General features: G+C 41.9%; 4 protein-coding genes across 4 annotated transcripts in view; 3 read left to right on the plus strand and 1 right to left on the minus strand.

The window, feature by feature from the left end:
• Nucleotides 1-11,749, plus strand: part of LOC108552483 (uncharacterized) — a 40,594-nt gene extending 28,845 nt beyond the window's left edge. Inside the window, exons 2-14 of the mRNA XM_017907050.1 lie at nt 787-1,024; nt 1,208-1,316; nt 1,803-1,827; nt 1,922-2,102; nt 2,311-2,657; nt 3,240-3,306; nt 3,394-3,702; nt 3,929-4,037; nt 4,974-5,305; nt 5,999-6,115; nt 7,587-7,673; nt 10,474-11,061; nt 11,228-11,749. Of these exons, the coding sequence (XP_017762539.1) occupies nt 787-1,024; nt 1,208-1,316; nt 1,803-1,827; nt 1,922-2,102; nt 2,311-2,657; nt 3,240-3,306; nt 3,394-3,702; nt 3,929-4,037; nt 4,974-5,305; nt 5,999-6,115; nt 7,587-7,673; nt 10,474-11,061; nt 11,228-11,395 (2,677 nt within the window). The 3' untranslated portion in view covers nt 11,396-11,749. The remainder of the gene's footprint in view (nt 1-786; nt 1,025-1,207; nt 1,317-1,802; nt 1,828-1,921; nt 2,103-2,310; nt 2,658-3,239; nt 3,307-3,393; nt 3,703-3,928; nt 4,038-4,973; nt 5,306-5,998; nt 6,116-7,586; nt 7,674-10,473; nt 11,062-11,227) is intronic.
• Nucleotides 11,750-12,163: 414 nt separating this feature from the next.
• LOC108552482 (uncharacterized) lies at nt 12,164-12,526 on the plus strand. The gene has a single exon (XM_017907049.1). The coding sequence runs from the start codon at nt 12,164-12,166 to the stop codon at nt 12,524-12,526; it is 363 nt and encodes a 120-aa protein (XP_017762538.1).
• Nucleotides 12,227-15,382, plus strand: LOC108552481 (uncharacterized). The gene is made up of 5 exons (XM_017907048.1): nt 12,227-12,522; nt 12,647-12,880; nt 12,968-13,957; nt 14,017-14,643; nt 14,713-15,382. Exons 2-5 carry the CDS (start codon nt 12,753-12,755, stop codon nt 15,380-15,382), a joined length of 2,415 nt encoding a protein of 804 aa, XP_017762537.1. The 5' UTR covers nt 12,227-12,522; nt 12,647-12,752.
• Nucleotides 15,383-16,113: 731 nt separating this feature from the next.
• Nucleotides 16,114-24,436, minus strand: part of ATP8A (ATPase phospholipid transporting 8A1) — an 11,289-nt gene continuing 2,966 nt past the window's right edge. The window contains exons 7-23 of the mRNA XM_017907054.1: nt 24,154-24,401; nt 23,803-24,083; nt 23,435-23,729; nt 23,123-23,352; nt 22,655-23,031; nt 22,443-22,580; nt 22,222-22,374; nt 21,947-22,144; nt 21,762-21,861; nt 21,448-21,692; nt 21,244-21,369; nt 21,023-21,163; nt 20,808-20,926; nt 20,596-20,730; nt 20,425-20,529; nt 17,879-17,976; nt 16,114-17,303 (exon numbers count right to left, since the gene is read on the minus strand). Of these exons, the coding sequence (XP_017762543.1) occupies nt 17,206-17,303; nt 17,879-17,976; nt 20,425-20,529; nt 20,596-20,730; nt 20,808-20,926; nt 21,023-21,163; nt 21,244-21,369; nt 21,448-21,692; nt 21,762-21,861; nt 21,947-22,144; nt 22,222-22,374; nt 22,443-22,580; nt 22,655-23,031; nt 23,123-23,352; nt 23,435-23,729; nt 23,803-24,083; nt 24,154-24,401 (3,087 nt within the window). The 3' untranslated portion in view covers nt 16,114-17,205. The remainder of the gene's footprint in view (nt 17,304-17,878; nt 17,977-20,424; nt 20,530-20,595; nt 20,731-20,807; nt 20,927-21,022; nt 21,164-21,243; nt 21,370-21,447; nt 21,693-21,761; nt 21,862-21,946; nt 22,145-22,221; nt 22,375-22,442; nt 22,581-22,654; nt 23,032-23,122; nt 23,353-23,434; nt 23,730-23,802; nt 24,084-24,153; nt 24,402-24,436) is intronic.

Raw genomic sequence — 24,436 nt, forward strand, 5'->3', positions numbered from 1 at the left:
TTCGGCCAGCCTCGAATGCCAAAGACAATCTCGTCGATCAACTTCAAGATTCCCCTTGCGCAATCGTTAAATTCCACGGAGACGCGCAGGCAAGCATAAACATGTAGGATACGCAATTACCGGCGGTAATTACCCGAGCAGCAGTAAAATCCATAGCAGGCGGAAATCAATGGAAAGCGTTTAACCGCGGCCATCACCGCCACCCCCATAAGGCATGCCAGACGCGCGACGGTCCCGCCGCAGATACGTGGCCGACACTCCCCGTGTACCAAGTATATCCGACTGCGGGGAAATCGAAGGTTCTCATGGAGTTTACCGGAAAGCGAGACCACGACGATCGCGAAAAGCGATCGTTACGTCTGCGTGTGATTAGAGAGACCGCGAGCGGTCTCGCGCGATTTCGCTCGGCGAACGCACGGGAATAATACCGAGAAAGTCGCGTTGCTTGGTTTACGTAACGAAAAGAGGAGGCTCGTTAACGCGGTTAAATCCCGGATAAAATTATATCGCGAGTACGCGTGTGCTCGCGAATTCATTCGGCCAAATGAATCGCGCTCCACTTTCCGCCTGGGCTGTTAATACGATTCGCCGAACAATACGCGTAACGACGCGATCGCGTATGTACCGATGATTCGATCCGTACGAGCCACTGATTTTTCCCTTTTTTCTTTTCCCCGTTTTCTCGAGTGCGACGCTTAATTATCGCGCGATTAAATGCGACGCGGAGCGACGCTGATAGAAAAGGCTCGTGTCCCGGATTCGAATTTACACGTGTAATTTTCGCAGGTCGGGTGGTGCATCCGGCACAGCCAGTGCTGGTATGCTTCCATCGACCGGTGGAGGTCCTGGGAACCCAACTGGAGGCGGCAGGATGGCCGTCATCGGTGTGACCAGGAATGTGAGGCTGAGACGACGAGGAGCGTCCGGATTCGGCTTCTCTCTTCGCGGTGGCAGAGAGTACGCGGCTGGATTCTACGTGAGCGACGTGCAACCAGGAAGCGAGGCTCACAGAAATGGATTAAGGGTAAATTCCAAATCCGACGCGGCCATAACTCGCGCCGCCATCGTACGTAATTCGCGTAACGCCTGTTAGGCGATATGAATCGATTTTCTAATTGCGAACGGACGGCTCGGTTTCTGCTCCATTTCGTCGCTCGCGTGTTTTCCCATTAGTTTCACTTCGTCTGTTCTATTTTTTCGTTTGCAGGTCGGGGATCAGATCATAAGGGTGAACGGGTACCCGGTGGAGGACGCCGTCCATCAGGAAGTCGCGCTTCTCGCGAAGAATCAGCAAGTGCTCGTCCTCAAGATACGAAGTAATTAGTTCATTTTTTTTTTCTTATTTCTTCGACCCATTAACCGGAATAACGAGTTAACTTATGTTTAATCATCGCCGATGAAAAATGCCTCTCCAACACGCGTGACGAGTTAACTCGTCACGGTTATTTAAAGACAACGCGCGTAAATGGACGATGAATCATTTATTGTTTACCGCCGTCTTATTTGCCGTATCTCTAGATCCTCCTTCACTCGTATCTATTCGTATCGAGGAAAAAAGAAAGACCAAGAATCCAATTGATTTTTAAAGAATAACGCCTTCTAGTAGAAAATGGTTTCATTAATATGGAAAATAAATTGCACGCTCTTGTATAATTGAGCGAAAATATAAAATTAATGGCAGTAGTAGAAATTCCGTATTCCTGAATATAATGTTGCAGAATCGCCGGTTAATGGGTCAATCCTTTCGATGACAGGATTTACGAAAGCAACGCGTATTGATGGCTCGTGATTTATTGTTTCAGGCGTGGGAATGATTCCTGTGAAAGAGTAAGTACCGATCGCGCGTTAAAAATTCCGCGAGGCACTCGCGTCCGTTCGCGGAGCGTTTGCTCGTTATAAAAGTACTTTATGATTCGCAAAGCAACCCGAACGATCCGGTCACTTGGCACATGGTGCAGCAGCAACAGCAGCAGCTACAGTACAACGAAACTGGTTTGGGCGCCGTTCCGAGCACCGAAGTCAGGATTCGAATTCTCGTCGGCGAGAAGGGTCGCCTCGGGTGTGGCGTTTGCAGAGGCATCGTGCCAGGCCTCACTGTTCAGGTTAACCATAGTTTCGCTGACATTTAATAGCAAATTTCGTAACTGTTCCGCGTATAATTCCGATCGATTCCTCGTCGTACCGTTGATCCACTTGTGTCATCGATCGCCGCGAGGCTGATAAATCCGCGGCGATTCGACGGAATTATAGCGTAGACTAGACCGATGTCGCGTAACAGAATCGAGAATTAATGGGACGAATTTCGTTTAGGGTACCAGAGACGACGGCCCGGCCAGAGCAGCGGGCTTGAAAGCCGGCGACGTTATAATTTGGTGCAACGGTCAGCGGCTCACCGATCTTCCGTTCGAGAGAGCCATCGACGTAATGAGAAGCTCAGCCGTTCTCGACCTAATAGTGCAACGACCCACGCCGAATCACCTTTACGACTGCCCCGAACCACTATGGACCCGAGGCTCGAGTGGTTACGACTCTGAGACATCGAGTGTGGCTGCAGCCAGTCCGCAGCCTCAGAATCCTTCCTATTCGCCGCAGCATTATCACGACCCCAGGATGCACCACCGATATCCCCGCGACGATGCCTGCAACCGAAATGGAAGGTTGGTAACGAGGGGAGACAAATTTATTCGTCGAAGGCTGGATAATTGACCGGTTAAGGCGGTCAAAGTGCAGAAATTTCTTTCACTTTCTCGTCCGGCGAGAGATAAATACGTGCCTCCTCGTCATTCCGAAAGAGCCTGCAATTAGTCTGCATAAATCGGACGCATAAATCTGACGTAACGTTAAACGACCATGTTGTGACACGGTTACTACGTACTCGGGACCATTGTGCGCAATTACAATTAACAAGGACCAGCTAAACGGTTCCCCGCTCGCGATCGGCCAAGGTATATCGTTTGCGCGGTTTATGGCACTGGATACGTATCTCTCTCGTTACCGGCCGTTATCACGTGGCATCGACGAATTTACACCGGGAGAAAGTCGGTCTATTAATAGGACGTTCGTTGATAACGATCACGGTGCCGGGGAGCACGACGAATTCCTCGCTGCCACATAAACGTTCATCCTGTTCTTAACCTCGCTGCCTTAGTCCGTGCTTCCTCGCGACGTCCTTTAATTGGAATTAGAAAGTACCCTTCCATGCAAAAATCATCGGTAACACGTGTCCGTCGGTATTTCAGAATCTGCTGCCCACTTGCTCTGTCCACTAGCAGTTGCAGCTCCACGGAATGGGCTCACATGGATCAGGTAGCAACCTTTTGGCAACATGTCTTAGCCACTGTAGCATCGTACAGAGTCACGGGTACTAAGGAATGGTAATTAATCGGTTCACAGGCTCAGGAGTGGACTCGTAAACCAAATAACACTACGGTGATCCGTATCAATCAGAGTCAGAACCAAAACCACAGGTTCATCGGCACACCGGGTCGCCCGAACTCCCGTGGCAATTACGAGGATGAAATCGACAACGAGCCTCTGTACGACCCAGTGGCGCCAAGAATCGACTATCAAGTTCACGACTTTGACGCCAATCCGAGAGACGAGGCGAATCGACGCCTGGCTTATCGGAGAGATAACATTCGGCAGCAGGACGTCATTTACGACGGCCCAGCCGACGACATACCGCCCTATCATGCATCCAAAGTGAGTTATCATTCTTTACAAATACATACTCGATGATTAACGCTCGATATTAAAGGAGTACTTTCTATAATATCCGTGAGATTCCTCGCTAGCACCTCGATTATTCAAACGAATCAGCGCGAGGACCGGTATTCGTCTAGAAAAAAGAAAAACGATCCTGCAGCAACCACTATCCTAAGTCCCAAAGAGTAGTCTGAGAAATAACACGTGGAAACTTTTATCGCAGGAAAATGGCACGCAAGAGGAAGACAGGAAGACGATAACGACCGTGGAGATTCACCAAACAGTATGTCCGCCAGCACCACCGCCACCACTGCCGTACAAATGGTCCGCAGGTTCGTCGGAAAAATCGAAAAGCCAATCCCCGAGAGCTACCATCGCGCGATAAATTAACCGATTAGCGGCCACGAGTGCGGCTTTAAACACTAGCCGGCTGCAAAAGGAGGAAACGATATCCTGAATTATTAAAATCCATCGTAATCCCCGACAGTACATTCTTAACCCCTTGCCTTACCATTCAAGTTCCCATGGTGCGCAAGGTCGGTCATACGTCGAGGAATCTGGTCTCAACACGTCGAAGAATAACACGTAACCGAGTCAGAAAGACATCGACGAAAATGAACTACGAACTTGACCGGTGATGTTCACTTTGAGCCCAGTCTAAGAACCATGGCTCTCATATTATGCTCATGTTTGCCTGTAGATACTTCCAATATCAAACTATCCAACTTGACGATCCAAAACTCGCCTGAAAACATACCCAACTAACACGTACACCTATTTATGTCCATCGCGCTTACTATTATCCAAGCATACTATTACTTAGATTTACTATTATCTAAGTATACTACGTTTAAGCCCTTACCTTACTATTTAAGTTGCGATGTGGCGTGGTATAGTCAGCGGCAAGACCGGTCACACGTCGAGGTATCTCGTTCGAACACGTCGGGGAATAACACGTAACTGAAACAGAAAAACGACGAAAATGAACCACGAACTTGACCGGTGGTGTTTACGTTCAGCTCTATTACGCACCACGTAGCGTGGTATAGTCAGCGGCAAGACCGGTCACACGTCGAGGTATCTCGTCCGAACACGTCGGGGAATAACACGTAACTGAAACAGAAAGACGACGAAAATGAACCACGAACTTGACCGGTGGTGTTTACGTTCAGCTCTATTACGCACCACGTTTCTCGCCCGTGATACTCGTGTTTGACCCGATACCTTACGCAATGTAAACTAACGCAAATGTATTTCGATGCTCGCAGACACGAAGCCAATGAATGCGAAGGGCATGCAAATGGGTAGCACGATGTCCATGGGCAGCACAGGCTCGACGGAAACCGAGTCGAGCCTCGAGTCTTCCTGCAGCAAGGATTCGGCCTCGACGTCGTCCTCGTTGTCCACGTCGTCCTGCGATCCACGATCCACCGTCTCCTTCGGATCCATCACTGCCGCCTCCACCGGGACCAATAAAACCAACGACACCACGGTCACCGCACACGCAACGTCCCGCAATTGCGCCACAAGGACGTCGCCGATCGCCTGCACTGATCTCAGCTCCGCCATCACGCAGGAATTGCAGAGGCGGGCGCAGCAGGTAGGACAGAAACGAAATAATACACCGCTTGGATCGCGTTACCCGCTTGTTTATGCGCATTACCGGACGCGTTACCGGAATTCCGATTTTTCACCACGGTCCATCGATTCTCCTCGGAGGTTCTCCGATCTCCTGCGAGCATCTCTCGAGCAGCTGCGGCTCCAGTGGCGCCTGCCAGACGCCGCGAGACTTGTTTCTCTCGAGCTCTGCATCGAGTGTTGCTATTTCAGTGAGTCGTTCTATGCACACGCGACGTGTTTTTCTTGAAATCGATTCCTCGCGTGGCGTGTCGATTCCGGAAAATTGAAGATTAAATTATCAACAAAGATCGCGACGCGGAAACAAAGTCGTCCTCCGGGATAATGTCTCTCTCTCTCTCTCTCGCTGGTAGCTCGTGCGTCAGCCCCGAGATAATGTTTCGCTAAAAAGATAACGCTTTCTTAGAGCACATAGTTCTATACGACACTGATAGTAAGAAAGTTTTCATTCATCGTTTTAACGAAAAATGATGCATACTTACGACCGAGCTACGCGAGACCCAGAAGTCCTGTCGAGATTCGAGGCTTATCGGTGATCGTATCTGAGTCAGCGATCAATGTTTCTCATGGTAATTGTGATTAAGTTGACCATTGCATCAGGAGATAACGCACTACCGATGATATATCTATGCCCATCTGCACTGGTCCCTTTCAGAGGAACATGAACAACGCAGCCAAAATGGAAGCGGGAAAGGAGAAGACTCTGGAGTCCCGGAAGTCGCAAAATCCGGAAGCTCTGAGGGCACAGGAGCAGAAGGTTACTCATGATAAGGTAGTTGATATTTGTGCTACTATGTACACCGCGATAAGCCAGTTTCACTGTTGTTTCACTGACTTTTATCGAATCTACTTGTAGCGCGAGTCGTCGAAATTGGTACGAACGATATGACATATTCGTAAGATTAATAGCGGCTAAAATACATGCTGGTTTTTCGACTTTGGAATTAAAGGGATTTGAATGTCGATTAGTGTCGTACGAGCTTAACTCTTCGTGGACGAGATGATTCTGGAAAATTATGTTAAAAATGTTAATTGTCTTTTGATATACGACTAAAATTTATGTATTATTTCATGCTTTTGTAAAATATAAATGATAGTTTTATCCTGTGCTTTCTGACAACCAATAATTTTGGACACAGTCAGTCGCTAAGTATGAAACGTATTTTGTGTCATCAAAATTTTTGAAAGATACTCAACGTTGTCCCTGTGGTCACTTGACTTTGCGATAGTTCTTTTAATATAAGTATAATCAATTTTCCAATATCTCCTCGTGTTCCATTTTTCCAAAGTTTTTCGTATTTCATTTCTTCATTTGCCAGTCATTTGGCCGGTCATAGTACGCTTGAATATCTAGAATTATTGTATAAATTTCATGGTCTCAATTACCACTGACTTCGAGGATGTCATCGCGCTATCTAATCAGGAGTAGCCCACCTTGAGTAGCTAAATGCGACGAAAAAGAATAATTTACAATCACGTTATATCGCTCGAACCGATTCTACCTGACGACACGCGAAAAATCCGCTGGGTTATATTCCACGCTCACTATCCCGTGACTCTTGAACTTTAACTCAAACTCCAAACTCCTCGATTCCGGTGCATTCATAACGCTCTACTCATACGTTAAGCATTCGTATCACGCGTTCCCCTGCCCCGTGTGAGAACCTGATTCTCGTATCACGAACACCCACTCGATCCCTTCCGCGGCATCCTAACGCTTGTCAGTTGTACCTAACGTGCCAGGAGTTCATTCACATCGGGCATTCTGAGGCTCGAAATCGCGAACAGCCAATCGCCTGTCCGATCGATCTAACAGCGGATCGATTCTGATCTAATCGAGAGTGGCGAACGATCTGCCACCGCGTGTTTCTCTCGATCGATGCGAGTGAAACGCGCGCTAATGGACGCATAGAGAGCGAAAAGCGTAATTAAAACTCGCGCGGATGCTGAAAAGCTGTATGGTAATAACGAGTAGAGAGCCTGTCTAATTAAAAATTACATGTTGCAAACGATCGAACTTTCGTAGATGAACGTTCAAGCGACGATTCACAGGCGCGCTGATCGCTCTTGCTCGCTCGCTGGTTCAGTTTGCGAGCGGACGCGGACAGAGCGGGTCGCAGCCTGCTACATCCTCGCTGATTCGCTCTCGATTATCTCTCGATTAGGTCTCTTTTCTGCACTGTAACGTTAATAACGAAGATTAATCAAGGGAGACGATAAAATACGCACCGAATTCTTTGCAGCTGATGGAGGAGTTCAAACGTGCTCATCGAAAGATGTTCAACACCGCGCAGCAGAAAGTCCATTTCTCCGATCAGACGCCGGAGCAGGTAAGAAAGTGATAACCTTATCTCTATGGCAAACGAAGGTGATCTATGGCATACTCGAATACGTTCGAATACGTGATTCTTTCTTCGCTTCATCGGGAAGATTCGTGGTATTTCATTCGCGAACGTGACTCTTCTCGTTTTCGCGATAGCTGGCGCATAGTTCGTAGAAATATCACGAATTATCCGCATCCGCGAATTTTTCCTGATTATCAACTCCTTTTGGTTCCTTAAGATCGTATTATTTTGAAAAATTCGCCCAGGATTCCCCGAATCTCGTGTTATCGACGATCGGTAAAGTATCGCGGGTAATTCAAAATTGCAAAGTTGATATTTCACAAGTTAGGTTATACGCGATACACGGCATTGGATAATCTTGGTTAAAAAGTCTCCAAATACCGTATAGTTATCGTACAATCGACAAAGAACCGCCATCGAAGTTAAAAAAATGGGTATTTTAGAAAATCCGAACGTACACGGTTTGGCGCAGGCTCAGTGGGTAAAGTAGAACTGCGTTAGCGCGGGTAAATGAAATTTCATGCGAAATTGAAACGGCGTTGGCACAGCCACTGTTATTAGAGGATTAATTACACGAGAGCAGGGAGAAAAAATGAGGAAAATAAAAGAGAGATACGTATCTGTGAGAGAAATGAACGAAGGGTATAAATTAAAAGATGTAAAAGGAGAGACGAAGAGGCGTTAAAGATAGAGAAGGGTATCTGATTTTTCCGAATGCGTTATAATTGTACGCGTAATGCGCGTAGTTCCGACGTTTAGATACTTTCACCGTTTCCTTTCTTCGAAGACGGCGAAGACGTTACAGCCTCTGATTACCGCGAGATCTCGAGCGGAGGATAAAATTCCTCGGGCGCGACCGCGGACTAATCAAAGCCAGGGAGAGCGCGATGCAGGCGCGTATCGGAGAAAAAGCGGAACTAAGGATACGTAAGCGGTTAATTAAAAATCCTATTAGCAACACTCGGAATTGAATCGGCGATGGAAACGTATCTCGGGCGAGCCCGCGCTGCCTGGCAACGGCGCCGGAGATTAAATATTGATATAAAAAGAACGGCAAGGGAAAAGAGTGGCGGAGGGAGAGAGGGCCGCGGAAAATACGCGAAACAAAGTAAATAACGCGGTTCGAGGCATCCTTCGAGTTGCTCTCGACGATACGCTAGACCGTGTTCTTGCGTCGCTTTAATTACACAACCGTTGCCGAAGATCTGCCAGAGTAAATAGATAACAAGTGCCGACGAATATACTTCGGGGCCAGTCATTGTCTGGAAAGGAACTGAACGCGAACTGAACGCGAACCGAACGCGAACGCGTGTGTACGTGCGTGTGCAGAGCGCAATACGCTCAGCTGCACCTGAATTTATGTACGAGCCGCGTTTATTAACTGTTATACACGCGCGTATCGTTCGAACCGGCGAGATTGAGAGCGATCTGCCTCTCTTATAGTCACGTAAGTCCCGCGGTACCGTCTCAGTACGGCTGAATCTGCCGCGCGACGCGAAGCTCGGATCGGTGCCGGTGTTGCGGGTGGAAAACACTAAATCACGCCCTTAATTGAATCGCGGTTTACTAATTAAGTCCGACAGCTGATTGCCTATAAAATCGCCCATACACGCGATACTCGTTATATCCAGTGCTTTCTAAATCGACCGCGTTCGCTCGATCGATTCCGTTAATTAACGATCTGCTAATCGACCGATCGGAGATTCGCGTGGAAAAAGTCCATTGAATTACTTCTGCCTGGCGAGGTTCGACGATCTCGTGGAACACGCGAATCGCTGGAAATCGCAGCCGATTCGATGAGTCATTACATAATCGACTTATCGCCGCGCGATCCACGCTGTTAAACGGACGGCTGAGCCGATCGGGGAACAGTCGATCGTCGGAGCCCGGTTCGTTCGAACGGCGACGCAGGTGGACGCGAGACTCATCGCCTGTTGCAAGGTTTTCCCAGCCTGGTCGAGCGGTGTCGGTTGACTTCTTACGAATTGCGGCAGACGTGCAAAATAATAGAGCTTACATAAGACCGCGAGTAAAGTTCGTGACGGTTTCCAGTCGGCTCGAGTCGAGCGATCGGTTTCAAGGTGGCGGAACACCGCGCGAAACTCCGCTACGCTCGGCGATTAACGAAAAAGCGATTACGCGGGGACGCGCGGTTCGTGTGGCGGTAATCGGTGGAATTAGTGGTAATTCGGGAAAATTGGCGGCGAAGAACGGCGAAGAACGGCGAAGAACGGCGAAGAAAAGTGGCGGCCAGCGTAGAATCCTCGTCGCGGCCTCGAGCACCTACACCGCGAGTGTTCTCCTTAAAGGCTGTTCGCTAACGAGTCGGAAGTGATTTACAAAAAGACGCTTGAAATTGAACCGTTATGCGCGGCTGCTGCTGTTGCTGCTAGCGAAGGAAAGTTAATCGAAGGAAAAATGCTAGGCTTTTGAAACCGAAGACATGAACGGTTTGCTGAGCAACGGTGAACGGAAGAGTCGCGTGCTGGTTACCATTACGCCTTACGACGTTAGTTATCGAATTTATCTCACCGATTAGCATTGCATTTGCATCTCCGGAACGCTTTTTCCTATATTCGTACACCCGTACGGAGATAACCAGACGTGTCCGTGTTTTACGATCGATGTTAAAATCAATTTCCAAATGACCTTAGAGATACTAGCCGCAACGGTACTATGTTCGAAGATAAACGCGTTCTATCTCGCGACCTTTTTCTGCTCTACAAATTATCGAGTCTCGTCACGGTTTACTAAGGTTGTCTCATCCTCGTTAAACTGTCACCAGGAGCAAGAGAAGAGGGTACTGAACACGTCGACGGCACCGGTCATCCCGCCAGCGCCCCCGGTACCACCGGCGCCACCAGCACCGCCAGCGCCGCCGGCACCACCGCCACTTCCGCTCCTCACCAAGACCAAGAGCAGCGAGGACTCCGTGGAGATGCAGAGCATAGAGTCTTTCAAGCTGAAAGAGACACCGAACCCAGTTATCCCAAAGCCCCCGCCAACCTACTTCCCTATACAGAACTCCACGACCACGTCGAACGGAAGTCCCCGACACGGGACCGCAAACAAGCCGCAGATGAACGGCAAAGAGTCCTCGCCGAGCCCCGTGCTGGAAACCCCGAAAACAGCCGCGTTCCCGGCGCCTGCGAACGCTCAGAACTTGAAACCAACCACGGGAAAGGTGGCCATCAGGATAGGCGCTTACGAAGGAGAGGCTAAACAGCCGTCTAAGCTCGACTTCCTGTCGCAACAGTCTCGATCGGATAGGAACGGCACGGATGAACTGGCGAACGGACCAGTGGTCTCGAGATTGCAGAACGAACTTGCTGCTACGCTACAAAGATCTAACCTAAGAAGAAAGACTGACGGGGTGAGTTGCTTTCGTCTTTTGACTTTATAAACGAGAAGCTCGAGAAGTGAATCGGGTACATAATTGGGTTGATTATACACGTTCGTCGCTGAAGAACGCGAAACGTGTAGCCGGAGGAAATGATTGGAGATGTAACGAAATTCACGACCGTGTTCTCTTGTTTCAGGAAACGCAGCCAACCATTAAACCGATCCCCGAAAACACAGCAGTGTCCAACAACGAGACAACGAACCCGGAGCCCGGAAAGTTGGCTCAGAGCAACGTCGAGAAGCTCGCGACCGCTCTGAGCAACAAAGTCACCATCAAAGTGAACCCGGAACATAATAATCGATAAAAAGCTAGCTTTCGTCTATAAAACAAAGTAAAAAAGAAAAAAAGAAAAAAAAGAATAAGTCGAAACGAACCGTTTTAGGAGTCCACCATGTACCTCTGCCACTTTGTACATTTTTGCACGCTCTTTAAACTTACATCGACATTTTATTCTAGATGAAAGAGCGCTCCCCCTATTGGTGAGCTTCTTTTTTACGTCTTTTACCTGTACGTCTTTTTTTATATGTTATTTATTATCGTATTATAGCGAGTAAGAAGTAAAAAAAGGCTAAAGAATCCTTAATTAACCGAAATGACAGGCGCTGCGACACTTTTTACCACGTAGGCCCGAGTCTTTAAAAGAAACTTAGTCCCCTCCGTCGCCGACTATGTACAGGTCGTGAGACTCGATGGAGGCATCGAACTGAAAAATAAAAACGATGATACCTAATGGAACTAGATCGTTTCTTCACTTTCTTCCCTCGTTAAGTAATCCCGTTAAAGCGTGAAATTCATAAAAGCTAGTGGAACTAATATCGCCTATTCTAACGTTAATCGCATCGCGATTAACTTCACTTTTCTACAACTTCAAGCTGCGGATTCTGATTTACCGAAATTCTCCAACATACAAACGCTCCTTGACAGAGCTACACGTTGATCGCAGATTCGTTCAGAAGAAATTAACCTGTCGCGAGTGATCGTTCTCTCAAAAAATTCACCAGTCTCGCTGATCCTTATAAATGATTCATTCGACTAATCCTTCGCGTATTTTTCTAAATAAAAATTCCTGGCCATGCACCCGACGCGTAAAACCAAACCTCCTCGTCGTCGGACGAGGAACTGCGAGATACGGGAAAACAGAATCCAAAAATTATTGGCTTCCGAGTATTCTGACTTCGTCGATGTGGTCCTCGTGGAATCTCCGTTTGCCGAAACCAGCAGAAACGGACGTGGAATTCGACAAGTTTGCCTTGGCCTCACGCCGTCCAAGCTAATCGTGGCTGCCGACGTGTTGAAACGAAACCCGGAGTTCTTCTGTCCACGTGCTCTTGATCCTAGCATCGAGAGCTTCGAGCTAATCTCCCTGTATCCTTTGCGATGCGTTAACCTGAGCGTGTTCAACAGAAGACATCGCAAAACCTTGAAGGCAAGGTAGACACTGGCTATAAAAGAAAGACATAAAACTGTTGGATGTGAAGCGACTGCTTTCACAACTTTCACTAGTTTTCTGACTAACGTAATTAAACACCGCCTTGACCAGTGGTAATATCGTTAGATTTATCGATGGAAGAGTAAGCTATTACGAGCTAGGCGGTCTACACGGGAGAAACGTTTTTTGGAAGAAATGGTGCGAGCAGGTGGAAAGTTTACTCGCGAGTAGGATGAACGGAAGCTCGTTGTCGGAAACAACCGCTGCAAGTTCATCCAGCAGTTCTACATTGTACGTTCTTTCCTCGGAAATCGAGATTAGAAAGGATCCTAAGAAGAATGGGAAGAGAGCAGTGTGCAGGTGATACGATCTTTTGCTATCCGATGTTTATCTATATTTATCTACGATCTACGGTTCTTCTCGTAACATGCTTGTAATTGGATACAGAATATGGACACACTATGGAGGAGCCGGCGATTATGCACCACCAACATGGCGTCAAAAGGACTTATACCTTGGACCATCGTACAGCGAGTTAGTGGACGGTCGATACACCCCGATTCCTATAAGATTCGCTGGTGCCAGCTTGAAAGAGATCAAGGCCGAACTGCAAGACTTCTCTCCGAACAGGATCGAGAAAGGCAGTCGTAGCTGGCCTACGTGTCGCTGTTTCAAAGACAAGCACAAGAACAATGGCCTCTGCGACGTACTCTTCATCAGAGGCCACAATTGCAAATACTACAATACGAGCAAGTTCTACGCAACCTGTCAAACTTGCCCTCGCAATCATTTGCAAGCCAAGATCTTCGAGGATAGAGTCAGCGAGAAACGGAACGTATGGTACAAGGAAGATACGTTGGATGAAACCTTAGCGAAAAAGGAATCTCACGATGAGTCGAGAAATCCTAAGAAATGTCTAACGCGAAGAATATCTCGATTCGGATTTGGGGTGCCGGAAAAGTGCCATTCGGGCCTGGTCCTCGGTCCAATTCACAGCGAACGCGATTGCTTTCCTCTAAAGCCGAGTACTAAACACGTGCAGAACTTTTACGTCCTCATGGAGAACGGTGTGAAAATTTGGGAAGGCAAAGGCAAAGGTCGAAGCAAGTCTACGAGACACTCCAGACACTTCAGGAGATACGGTCTGTGCACAGCGCCACATTTCCTGTACGCCCTTGGTCCCTGGTCGGTGCAGCCTGGAGAACGAAACACTTTTCGAGGTCGAAGATCCTTCAGTTTGGTTACTATTCGTCGTCAGCCTACCGATTCCGAGCTGAAACTTCCTGTTTCGCGTCGACAATTGTCTGCTAGTATTTCCTACACTGCCCTCCAATCAGGTAGGTTTGGGTCGATCGGAACCACTGCGAAAGGACGACTCGTGTTATTCTGGACACCGGAATACTGGTATAGACCCAGACCTGCTTGCGCCGCATACAGGTACTAACAAAAGAAAGCACGATTGCAGTCAATTGATCTTATCGCTTCTATCGTGACAGGGAGCTGAGGCGACACTTGAACCATCTGAGGAACTTCCGTCAAGAGAAGGAACAACCGACTAAACGAAAGCTGTTCTCCAGAAGAAAAAGGTGCCAATGCGAAGAAGATTCTATCATCGCTCCCGAGGAGAAACCTAGCTTTTTAGAACGAATCTTTTCTGCGAACAGATCTTGCAAGAAAAAAAAGAAATTCGAAAACCAGGAGAACAGTACAACTCTTCAGTTGAGGAGATTGTTGAGAATGGATTTCAGGATAACGATCTGGGACATAAACAGTAATATCCTGGCGATGCAGCTGACGCTCATCGATCGCGATCTCTTCGCCCGAATTCCTGCAGAGGAGATCGAGATTCTGGTCTTTCAGAGGAGCTCCAGAAACGCGCCTAATTTGGCAGCGTGGATAGCATTCAGCCATCGAGTTTCTTGTCTAATTGCGAGCGAAATTTTGTCCATAAAAAGATTAGCCATGAGGAGTAGAATTATCGCGAGACTCATAAACGCGGCCAGAAAGTGCTTCGCCATGGGGAACTTTCATTCGTGCAGATCGATCTTGTCAGGTTTGCAGGTGCCTCCGATTTTCAGGCTGCGGAATACCTGGGACTACCTGCGTATTCACCATGCTAATAGGTACTAATACCTTGTACGTTTTGTTGCGAAGACTTTATGTATATCCCATTAATTCTCCTGGTCGTTTAGATACGAAGTCATGGAAAAACTCTGCAAGGTATACAAAAGTCCGTGTACTTTGGGGTATCAACGTGCTTGGACTAAAGTTGAAAGGAGTTCCTCTTGTATACCACACGTGGCTGACCTTTTGCTGAGACTTTTGAGTCTAAATTATCCGGAACACCCTCGACAAAGCAATGATATCCGTACGAATGATAAACCAAAGCGTACGAAGGGTTTAACTGCAGAGTCTATTAACATAAAGAAGGATATGTCACTGAAAGATAATGAAAACTTAGGACAAAATCAAAGTTCTAGTAAAGGTATTCTTACTTCTGTCTTAACCAGGATAAAATTCAAAAGGAACACAGATAGGAAAACAATTTACGAGGAGAAAACGGACTCAACGTGGACGGTGAGGGAACAGGACTTGGCGTGGAAATATTTTTATCGTTGGTACAACGCTATCTTAAAGAGCAAGGTTCTCCGCAAAGAGCAGGAAAGGTTGAGGGATATGGATCCAAGGATGAAACACGTCCTCGAGGTCGTGAGCTGGTTGACGGATTGTCAGAAACGGGCTCAAGGATACGAGTTTCCCGTGCACTCGTTCACCAAGGAATTCTTATTGAAGACTCGGTACAGGGAGGATCGGGAAAACTTTCTCATCAGTTTGAAAGTGGAACCCTCGATGATAACTTGAACAGAAAACGTTTAAAAATGTTTGACAGTTTATTGTCAGTGATAAGAAAGGAAGAGGAATAAGAAAATGAGTCTTTAAATGATTATTATCACTCGAGTACTCACTAGATCGCCGAGGTAGAATCGTGAACGTGTTAAAAAAAAAAGTACACAGAAACATCATGAACAGTGATAATTGTTAAGTCTTCCATAAGAGTGGACGGAGTTTGCAACGCAATTTATGCGCTCCTCGGAGAATTCATCGGCATGATTAATCTCGTCATCGTCGATCAGGGGCATGTTGTATTCTACAATATAACGACAGTTTAAATAAAACGAAGAAGAAGAAGAACATCGGAGAAAGTAAAGTAAACATAAAAGAATTGTAGAAATTAAGTAAATTTATATATGTATAGAGATATATACATTTTATATACATCAATCGCTTGCTGAGATATTGTATCTACATGTGCTTTGTACTTACATACTTATATATCATTTTAATAAAAATTTCAGATCCGTTTATATAATTCGAACCGGTTCTTCAAACAATTCTCTAACAATTCTTACAAATACTCACTGAACAATTGCAACAAGATAAATAGCTTTCTTCATCATCCTTTTTTATTCCGAATATAGGTATGTATATGTTATATATATATATATAATCTGAACATAATGTACACAAAATTGTTGCTATACATGTGCACATATCGTTTCTTTATTTAAGATTTATTCAGTCGTAAACTTAACAAAGAGCGTTCATGATGGCCGGAAGAGTAAATCTCTGAACGTAAAATATCTACATCAAATTCTTTGACTAGATAACGATGCAACTATCGTATGTACAATCGTAAAATATGCAGTCAACGTAAATTAAAATTAAATAGAAAAGGACAAAACGATACAATCGAATAACTTAGAATCAGTTGAGAACAATATTCTTTTAACGTCTAAAATCGCGACAATCAACAGAGCGCTAATTTGTCTCTTACTCGATAACGATATACTCGAATAATAATCATACCGATACTTTCTTTTACGTTTTTTGATAAGACATATTTAGAATATAGGTAATGTTTGTGTTCGCGGTCGAAAGTTGAATTCTATATCGCCTTACGTATCGCCGGTCACACAAACGAATCTTTTCATTTGTCGTTCGATTCTCAAGATCATTGAATTCGATAAAACGAAATTGCGTCCCCGTTAAACTACGGAAATGAAACATAGATCCAAGGGATTCGGTGGTGCGTACTGATTCTTACGAAATTCCAAACTTACACAAAATGCTTTTGGAAATGCACTGCATCTAAATGCACAAGACAGCAACGATAGTCGTTATGATGATTATCAGAAGTGCGAGCTTTCACGTGACGAGGTTCGAGGTATATAATAAATATAATAAATCTCACAGAGTATCAAAAACAATTATCTAGGGTATCGTTAGAGTTTCTCTTTGTTTCCTTTTTTAGTCGCGAGTAACCTTAATGATTTCAAAGAAGGAATACTTTGTCCTTAGAATTGTCGTTTGATAGTCTTTCTAATACTATTTGTTACAAGGCCCATCATCCAGATCTTCCTTTCCCGAGGAAAGTACAACCGAAAGATCGAATCAGTCATGAAACACGTTCGACAGGCGTTACGTAGGGCTTGGCGAGTACCAAAATTCCCAGAAGAACTTTACCTCCCTTCTTTCCTCTCTTCTTTTCCTTTTTCTTCTTATTTTTTCCATTTTTTTTTCTTTTTTTTTGATTTTTCTTTCTTTTACATAGTTTCGTTAGTCGAAAAAAGTATCTATATATAGAATATACATCTGTGTAGTTTTTCTAGCTAGAAGAATTAAGATCACATGCCGCCAGGTTTCGGAAGATTTGTATCGTAAGCTCTGATCACGTCCGTTTGTGTCACCGAGCCTCCTTCCTCTTGAGAGAACGCAAATCCATCTGCATCACGCAGCATGTGCAACAATAAAGAGCGCAACCGATTAGTATCTGTTATTACAACATTAATCTATTAACACACATGCACTATCTACAAGGAGAGAGTTAGTTATTTACTGTAATCGATTTTAAAGTATAACTACTAGACTGTAAGCTACATTCTCTATCACTTCGAGAAGTTGAAACTTTCCAGACAAAACGAGTTCGAGTTAGTCTAACGATTAGGAAATTAATGGAAATACAAATTTTCTCACATATAGCATTAGACTAAGAATAATATAGCATATGTACATTGTTAAGGCGTATACGCGTGCGAGTATTGTGAAAGTTTGCTTATTTTAAGAATCTTTTTTCTATACATGTATATTAAATAGGCAGAAGCCGTGAAGAACGAAGCGCGTGCTCTTACATAGATACATATGTTTGTTAATAACAAGTTACAAAGAAAGTACCAAACGGCGAGCTTAGGAAGACAAAGAATCTGTACAGAAGTTAATGGTTCTCATTCTTCTTATTTCTCTATATTTTTTTCTTTTTTCTCGATTGCAGCCCGTCGTTAGACAGATAAAATAACTTACGTGACAGCTCCACCTCGACATTAACTCTGGAGGCGGCGTTTGATCGCCTGGAGAAAACACTTTTTACGTTTTTCAGTAGCCGCGCCGTCTCCGTCAATCTGGAAAGCCGTGCATTCAAAATTGTTTTAGAAAAACTCGTCTGGTTATTGGTCGTCCTCATCCTTATAGTTCAAATTCGATATTCTTTCCTCTCAATAACGTTCCATGAACGATATATTTCGCGTGTAGCCTTCTCTTGTCCGGCTACCTAATAAGTACTTATTTAGGGTGACTCATGCGGTACTAGAGTGCAAATTTGTTTGTTCATAATACGTCTTTAAATGTTCCATTAAAATCTCCCACCACAGAGCTCTGTATTAAAGTTTGGATGCAAACTGTATCCTTCAATAAGGCATATCTATGAAAAATAATTGTATAAATAAGTAATAGATGCAAGAAGAAACTTACGACACTGTTATACTCTTAAGAGTTTGAATGCGTTGTGTCTCAATAAAGATAATTGAAATATTTAGAAAATGTAAAAAATATTTTCCATAAGGCCATGATTTATATTAATTTCCATCCAACCTTTTACAGATTTAGATATAAAGAGTGTGTTAAAATTGTTAGGTTCATACCGTGATAAATGTGCCAGTAATTATTTGCATCGTAGTGCTCTTGCAAGCGAAATGCCGAACATACAGTTTGATTAATTAGCAGTGCTTTCGTTTGAAAGTGTAGAATTACAGGAGCATTACGAGTTATGTACTACTGGGGGTACTTACACCTCGTGAGCTCGGCGATGGCATGCACAGGCCTTCACAGGATACCACGAATAAAACATACCAGAAAACCGCATTAACAAACAAAAGTACTTGCTTCATACTGACAAGGATTTTGGTAGTAAATCGACAACTACAGAATTAGTTTACTGTGGTAACGTCTACGTGTTTGTATTATTTACAACGTTTCTGATTACGTCTTATTCCACTGCATGTCTACTAGTGAATCAAATTGGTATTAAAGTGCGAGACAAATGAAAACAGAATGAAAAAAGGTATGAAAAGTTCACAATATACGCAATATTTTCAAAAAAGCCTTAGTCTTTGCTATCTTATACGCATACAAAATATAGTTACCAATACTGCAAATTAGTTGAAATAAATTAAAAACGAAAACATGAAATAAAATATAGGTGAATACGATAGCAAATATTAATGATACGAATGATATATAATTTAATTGAAATATATTCAATAAACTACTTCTACTCAGCTTCATTTTTAATGGCATATGTTGCTTAAACTTACAGAATGACTCTACTTCTATTAAATAGGAAATGAAAAGCATTGTTTGTCTTATTTGTATAAAAATGTATCTTACACAGATGATCACAACAGTATCTGAGATAAGTGCTTGATATAATACATAACACGAGACAAAAGTAATAAACGCGTACTGGATTAAAGAGTAAGCGATTCTTTGGGATAAGTAAAGGGTATTTAAAATATTGGGATGCTTACAAATTTTACTGTGGGCAGGAATTTGTAGAAAATCTTTAGGAATATGGGAAACATAATGGTGCAGACGAAACATGCTCTGTATGGTGAGTGAACCATAGATTGCGCCTTACAAGCGCAATCGGGAAGATTCTGATCTTATTTCGCCTTCGTGGCGACCAGACTGAGGTCCAACATCGAATTAACCATCGCCTCCTCGAATATGACTTCGACCTCCTGTTGCAATTTTTATTTTTCTACTCAATTGAGATATTTTGAATGTTAAACATATGATTATTGTTAACAAATTTAATACTGTAAATTATTGGAAGATTATTTGACCTTTGGAAAAAATGGACTACACAAGCAAATTGTAAATTGTGCCTTTTACTAATTGTAGGATTACATTATATTATATATTATAATAAGCATGCATCAAAATGATTCGTTAGTTCTGGAAATTTTTAACAACTAATGTTTAAAGAATTTGATATTATTTTATCATGAAAATGACTTGTTAAAATGTTACATTCAATAAGCCATGCATATTAAACATTAGTAAATTATTTTTGTTGATCTACCAATTTTTCATGCAGATAGACTGTTATATCTTGATATATGCATATTTGAAACCCCATATGCAAAAATATTACATAAGTCCTAGATAGTAGGAAGTGATCCCTAATAAAAAAATAAATAAAATTTTTACATTTTCTACTTAATTTTCAAAATAATTGAAATTATCTATCTAATCTTGCAATTTTGTAATTAACAATAAATAAAATAGTTCTGAAGTTTAGCAATTTGTAAATATTGCGTAAGCATTGTTTACAAACTCGGTGGACACTATACATTACTCAGTGAATCATTTTTCATTCAAATAAGTAAATTTTTATATTCGATTATTTAGAAAAAAATTTCTTTTTTCTTATTTTTTTACGAAAAAATCACCTCCCACCCGATTGTTCATGTTATTCGGTCGCACCTTACATCAAATAAGAATATTTCCCGTCGTCCTATATCGAAATTTTAACGTTATAATAACAAAAATATGTGGTAGAAACTTACGAGCTTCTGTAATCATGGCTGTTGAATATATCCCCGGGGTCAGATTTACGAATCTCATTTTCTCTAGCTGCTGCAGTTACGGACTTCCAAACTGTATTCTTTACTCTGTAAAAAAAATATTTCAGATATTGTTAATTCGCATACTAAAATACTTAATCCATGCATACTCACGCTTTAACTGTAATATCCAGAAGTAGTACTGCTGATGGTATAAGTACCAAACCCAGCCAAAATACAGGTGAAGAAAACAGCATCCTATCATTACCCAACATCACTGCACCCACATTTAAAGCAGGCCAAAAATTACTGAAATTGCATAAAAATGATTTGAATATCTTTTATGCAACAAAATTTAACATAAAATGTAATATTTTGGAACTCACCTATATATAAAAATAAATAAAAACCAAAGCACAATAGATCCCCATGTTGCTAGATGAGTAACCCATGTCCAGGAGTTTGTTATCAACCCTGCTTTTCCACATACTGTCACTACAACATACTACCAACAAATAAAAAGGTAATTATTATTTCTACCAAAAGGTAATTTTATTAATAATTGTTAGTACAATAAGACAATTATAGGAGTAAAACATACTGTGTATACAAAATTTCCTAGAACAATATAACCGCCATCTCGACCGTTTGCCCATACTACACCTTCTTTCAAAGCCATTAATGATAACCAATAAAGAAGAGACGAATGTATTAAAGCATTTGCTATCCAAATCCAAAATACCTGTGTAAATAATATTGGCAACATATAAAATTTCAAATATAGTGACAAATATAATTAAAATAACACAGAAGATATAATACCTTAATGTTGAATGATGATTCCCCAGTATTTTTTGTAGCGTACAACCCTGGATGACTTAAATGAGTTTCTGCAGAACATACTTTATCAAAAAGTCCCATAGCCAATGGAGGTGCTGCTGTAAATACCTAATATAAACAGTTTAGTTTGTATATATTACAATATGGCAATTGTATTACATTAACAAGATATAAAATATCACGTACAACATTATAAAGACCAATTGACCATCGCTCAAAAAGGATTTGTCCGGACCAACCGGAATAAATAGCAAACCATAGTTCAATGACATATAGACAAATATTTTTATAGAATGAGTATAATATTAATTTGCACATCCTACTGTAATTCCATGAACCATGAACAAATAGTAAGCGCTTCAAAAAACGAAACTGCGCAATAGAATAATCAGAAGCACAAGCTGCTTGAAGACCTTCAACGCCAGAAATTCCTAGAAATTATAAAACTCGATATTACACGCCTTTTATTTGTCATAAGGTTTGTGACTAACAAATCTTACCAACTCCAATATGGGCTTTTTGAATCATGGCTACATCATTTGCACCATCTCCAATTGCAAGTGTTACAGCTTTTTTATTACTTGTAATTAAATCAACCACCTGAAAAACTCTACTACATTATTATTTTAGCCAAAAATTAATTTAAAGAATTATGAAAAGAAATTAAATTTAAGACGAAAATCACCTCAGCCTTTTGCATTGGAGAAACTCTACAACAAATAACAACTTTGCAAGACGAACATAAATCCAGAAAATCCATCCTAATATCACAGGATAATGCATAATCTAATGTATTTCCATCTATAATAAGAGCAACATCATTTTGACACTTCAAGTCTATTCCAAAATCAAGACAGCGCTGTATTATAACTTCTCTTGTTTTCTGTAAACAAATATTAACACTAAACATCATATTTTAATGCAAACTGGAAAAAAATTGTATTCGTAATTTCTTTTTACATCTAAAGACGATTCATTAATAATATACAATGGCATTCCATGTGTAATCAATCTACAAGAATATCCAATATTTATAGCAGTTTCTTGTTTATCTCCAGTTAATACCCATACATTAATGTCAGCTTGTAAAAGAGCCTGTATTGTTTCTGGTACCTACAACATTGTGAATTATCATCATTCAACTCTAAAAACGTCCACTAGAAAACAAAAATTACACATACTTGATCTTGTAATTGATCTTCAATAGCAGTTGCCCCTAGTAATCTTAATTTTGTTTCAATAAGATTCGCTGCATTTTCGATCATGCTTTCACGATTTCCTATACTAATTGTTGCATTGTGATAAGTTTCACGCCACCACTGCAAAATTATTATGTTACAATTTTATCAAAAATGAATTAAATATAAATAAATTAAGAATAAAAGCTATGTACCTGATAAAAGTTGTCAGGTATGTCAACAACAGCAAAACAAAGTGTTCTTAAACCTTCGGATGCAAATGCTTCCAAATGTTCTAAAGTTATATCTCTAAAATCATCCGAACTACTCTGTTCGGGCTCACTGTTCTCTAAAGAAACTGGACATAATCTTTCATAAATAACAGAATCAGCTCCTTTGCAAAAAAGTTTAATTTTTCCTTCTGGTGTTTTTACAATTACAGACATTCTTTTCCTAGCTGAAGTAAATTCTATTACATTTAATATTTCATAACGAAGTCTTTCACCCAGAGCTATTACTTCCACATATGCGGGTGTTCTAGTATCGAATACGTAATTAAATTTACGTGCCCCATCTACTAATGCCCTTTCATCTATTTAGATAAGTACATATGAAATTTAACTATGAATAGTATTAGTATAAACTATAAGTAAAATATGTTTGATTTAATATAAATACATTACCTGGAGATGCAGCATGATAAATTATAGTGTTATCAATCTTCTCAGGAATAACAGTATGACATACTGAAAGCATAATCATAAATTCATGTACTACTTTTGAGTGATTTGCTGCCTTTTTATCAACTGGACGAGTAGAATCTTGTACTGATCTCCCTTCAACAATATCTTTAACTAACTCACTATTAATACTACTACCATCTCCATTATCATCTAAATCTGGATTTGGCAAACTAGAAAACATTATTTTCTTTTTTATTAAAAACAACTAAATTAAGATAAAACATAGTAAACGAAATTACTTAAAATACCTACTCATACAATTTGCCACCAATTGAACATCGTTTATACTCCATTACATTTCTTGTAAGAGTTCCAGTTTTATCAGTAAACACATAATTAACCATACCAAGCTCTTCATTAAGATTACTCGTACGAGCCATTGCTGGTGTGTCTGTTTCTGCGTGATACATTTCAATATCCATATTAATAAATGTAGCTTGGACAAACCTTACTACTTCCAATGTGACTTGCAATGAAATGGGTATTAAATTATTAAATAAAATAATAAATGTTAAAAGATTAAAAGCAAAGTTTTTAGTCATTTCCTCTGAAACAATGAAATATTTATTTAATTTTATGATTATGTTCAGAAAAATTCAGAAAATAAATTAATTTTTCACCTTGTAAACCTAAATACCATAATCCGTGACTATTAGCCTTAGTCCAAAGAATATTAAATATTGCAGATAGAAGGCACAGCAAAAGAAGTATAAAGAATAACATGAGTATTTGTGTATTAGTCAGTCGGTCCAAAGTAGACCTTTTTAAGGGTGCAGTTGTAGTATTATTTTGCATAAGTTTTGTATCATGGCCTGTATAGATTACTACACCAAACACCCAACGTGTATTCCTTAGCATTGCACCACGAAGCAATACTTGATCAGGTCCCAAAGCTACAGATCTAAAATTTAATACATCTGTTCATTATATGCAACTATAAATTTTCTAATTTTTATGAGAAATGACCATACTGTTTATTAGTTTCCCGCAATACTCCATGAAACTCATACAGATGCCTGTTTGGTGGTTCACATTGAATATTTGCATGAAAATTCATTAATTCCACAGTATCTAAGAGACTGGCAGTGTCAGGATGGGCTTGTCGTATCTTTAGATTTGTTTCTCCATCCAAATTGGCAGTCTCTATGAAAGACATGCCCTGTGGCTCCGATGATGATAATAAGATCAAGTCAGCAGGGAAGAAATTGTTGTTGCGAACCTATGCATATTAAAGAAAGTGATTCTAGCAGGAAT

This window comes from Eufriesea mexicana, unplaced genomic scaffold (genome assembly GCF_001483705.2).
Source record: "Eufriesea mexicana isolate 0111107269 unplaced genomic scaffold, ASM148370v2 scaffold6846, whole genome shotgun sequence".
In the NCBI taxonomy this organism is placed as follows: domain Eukaryota; kingdom Metazoa; phylum Arthropoda; class Insecta; order Hymenoptera; family Apidae; genus Eufriesea; species Eufriesea mexicana.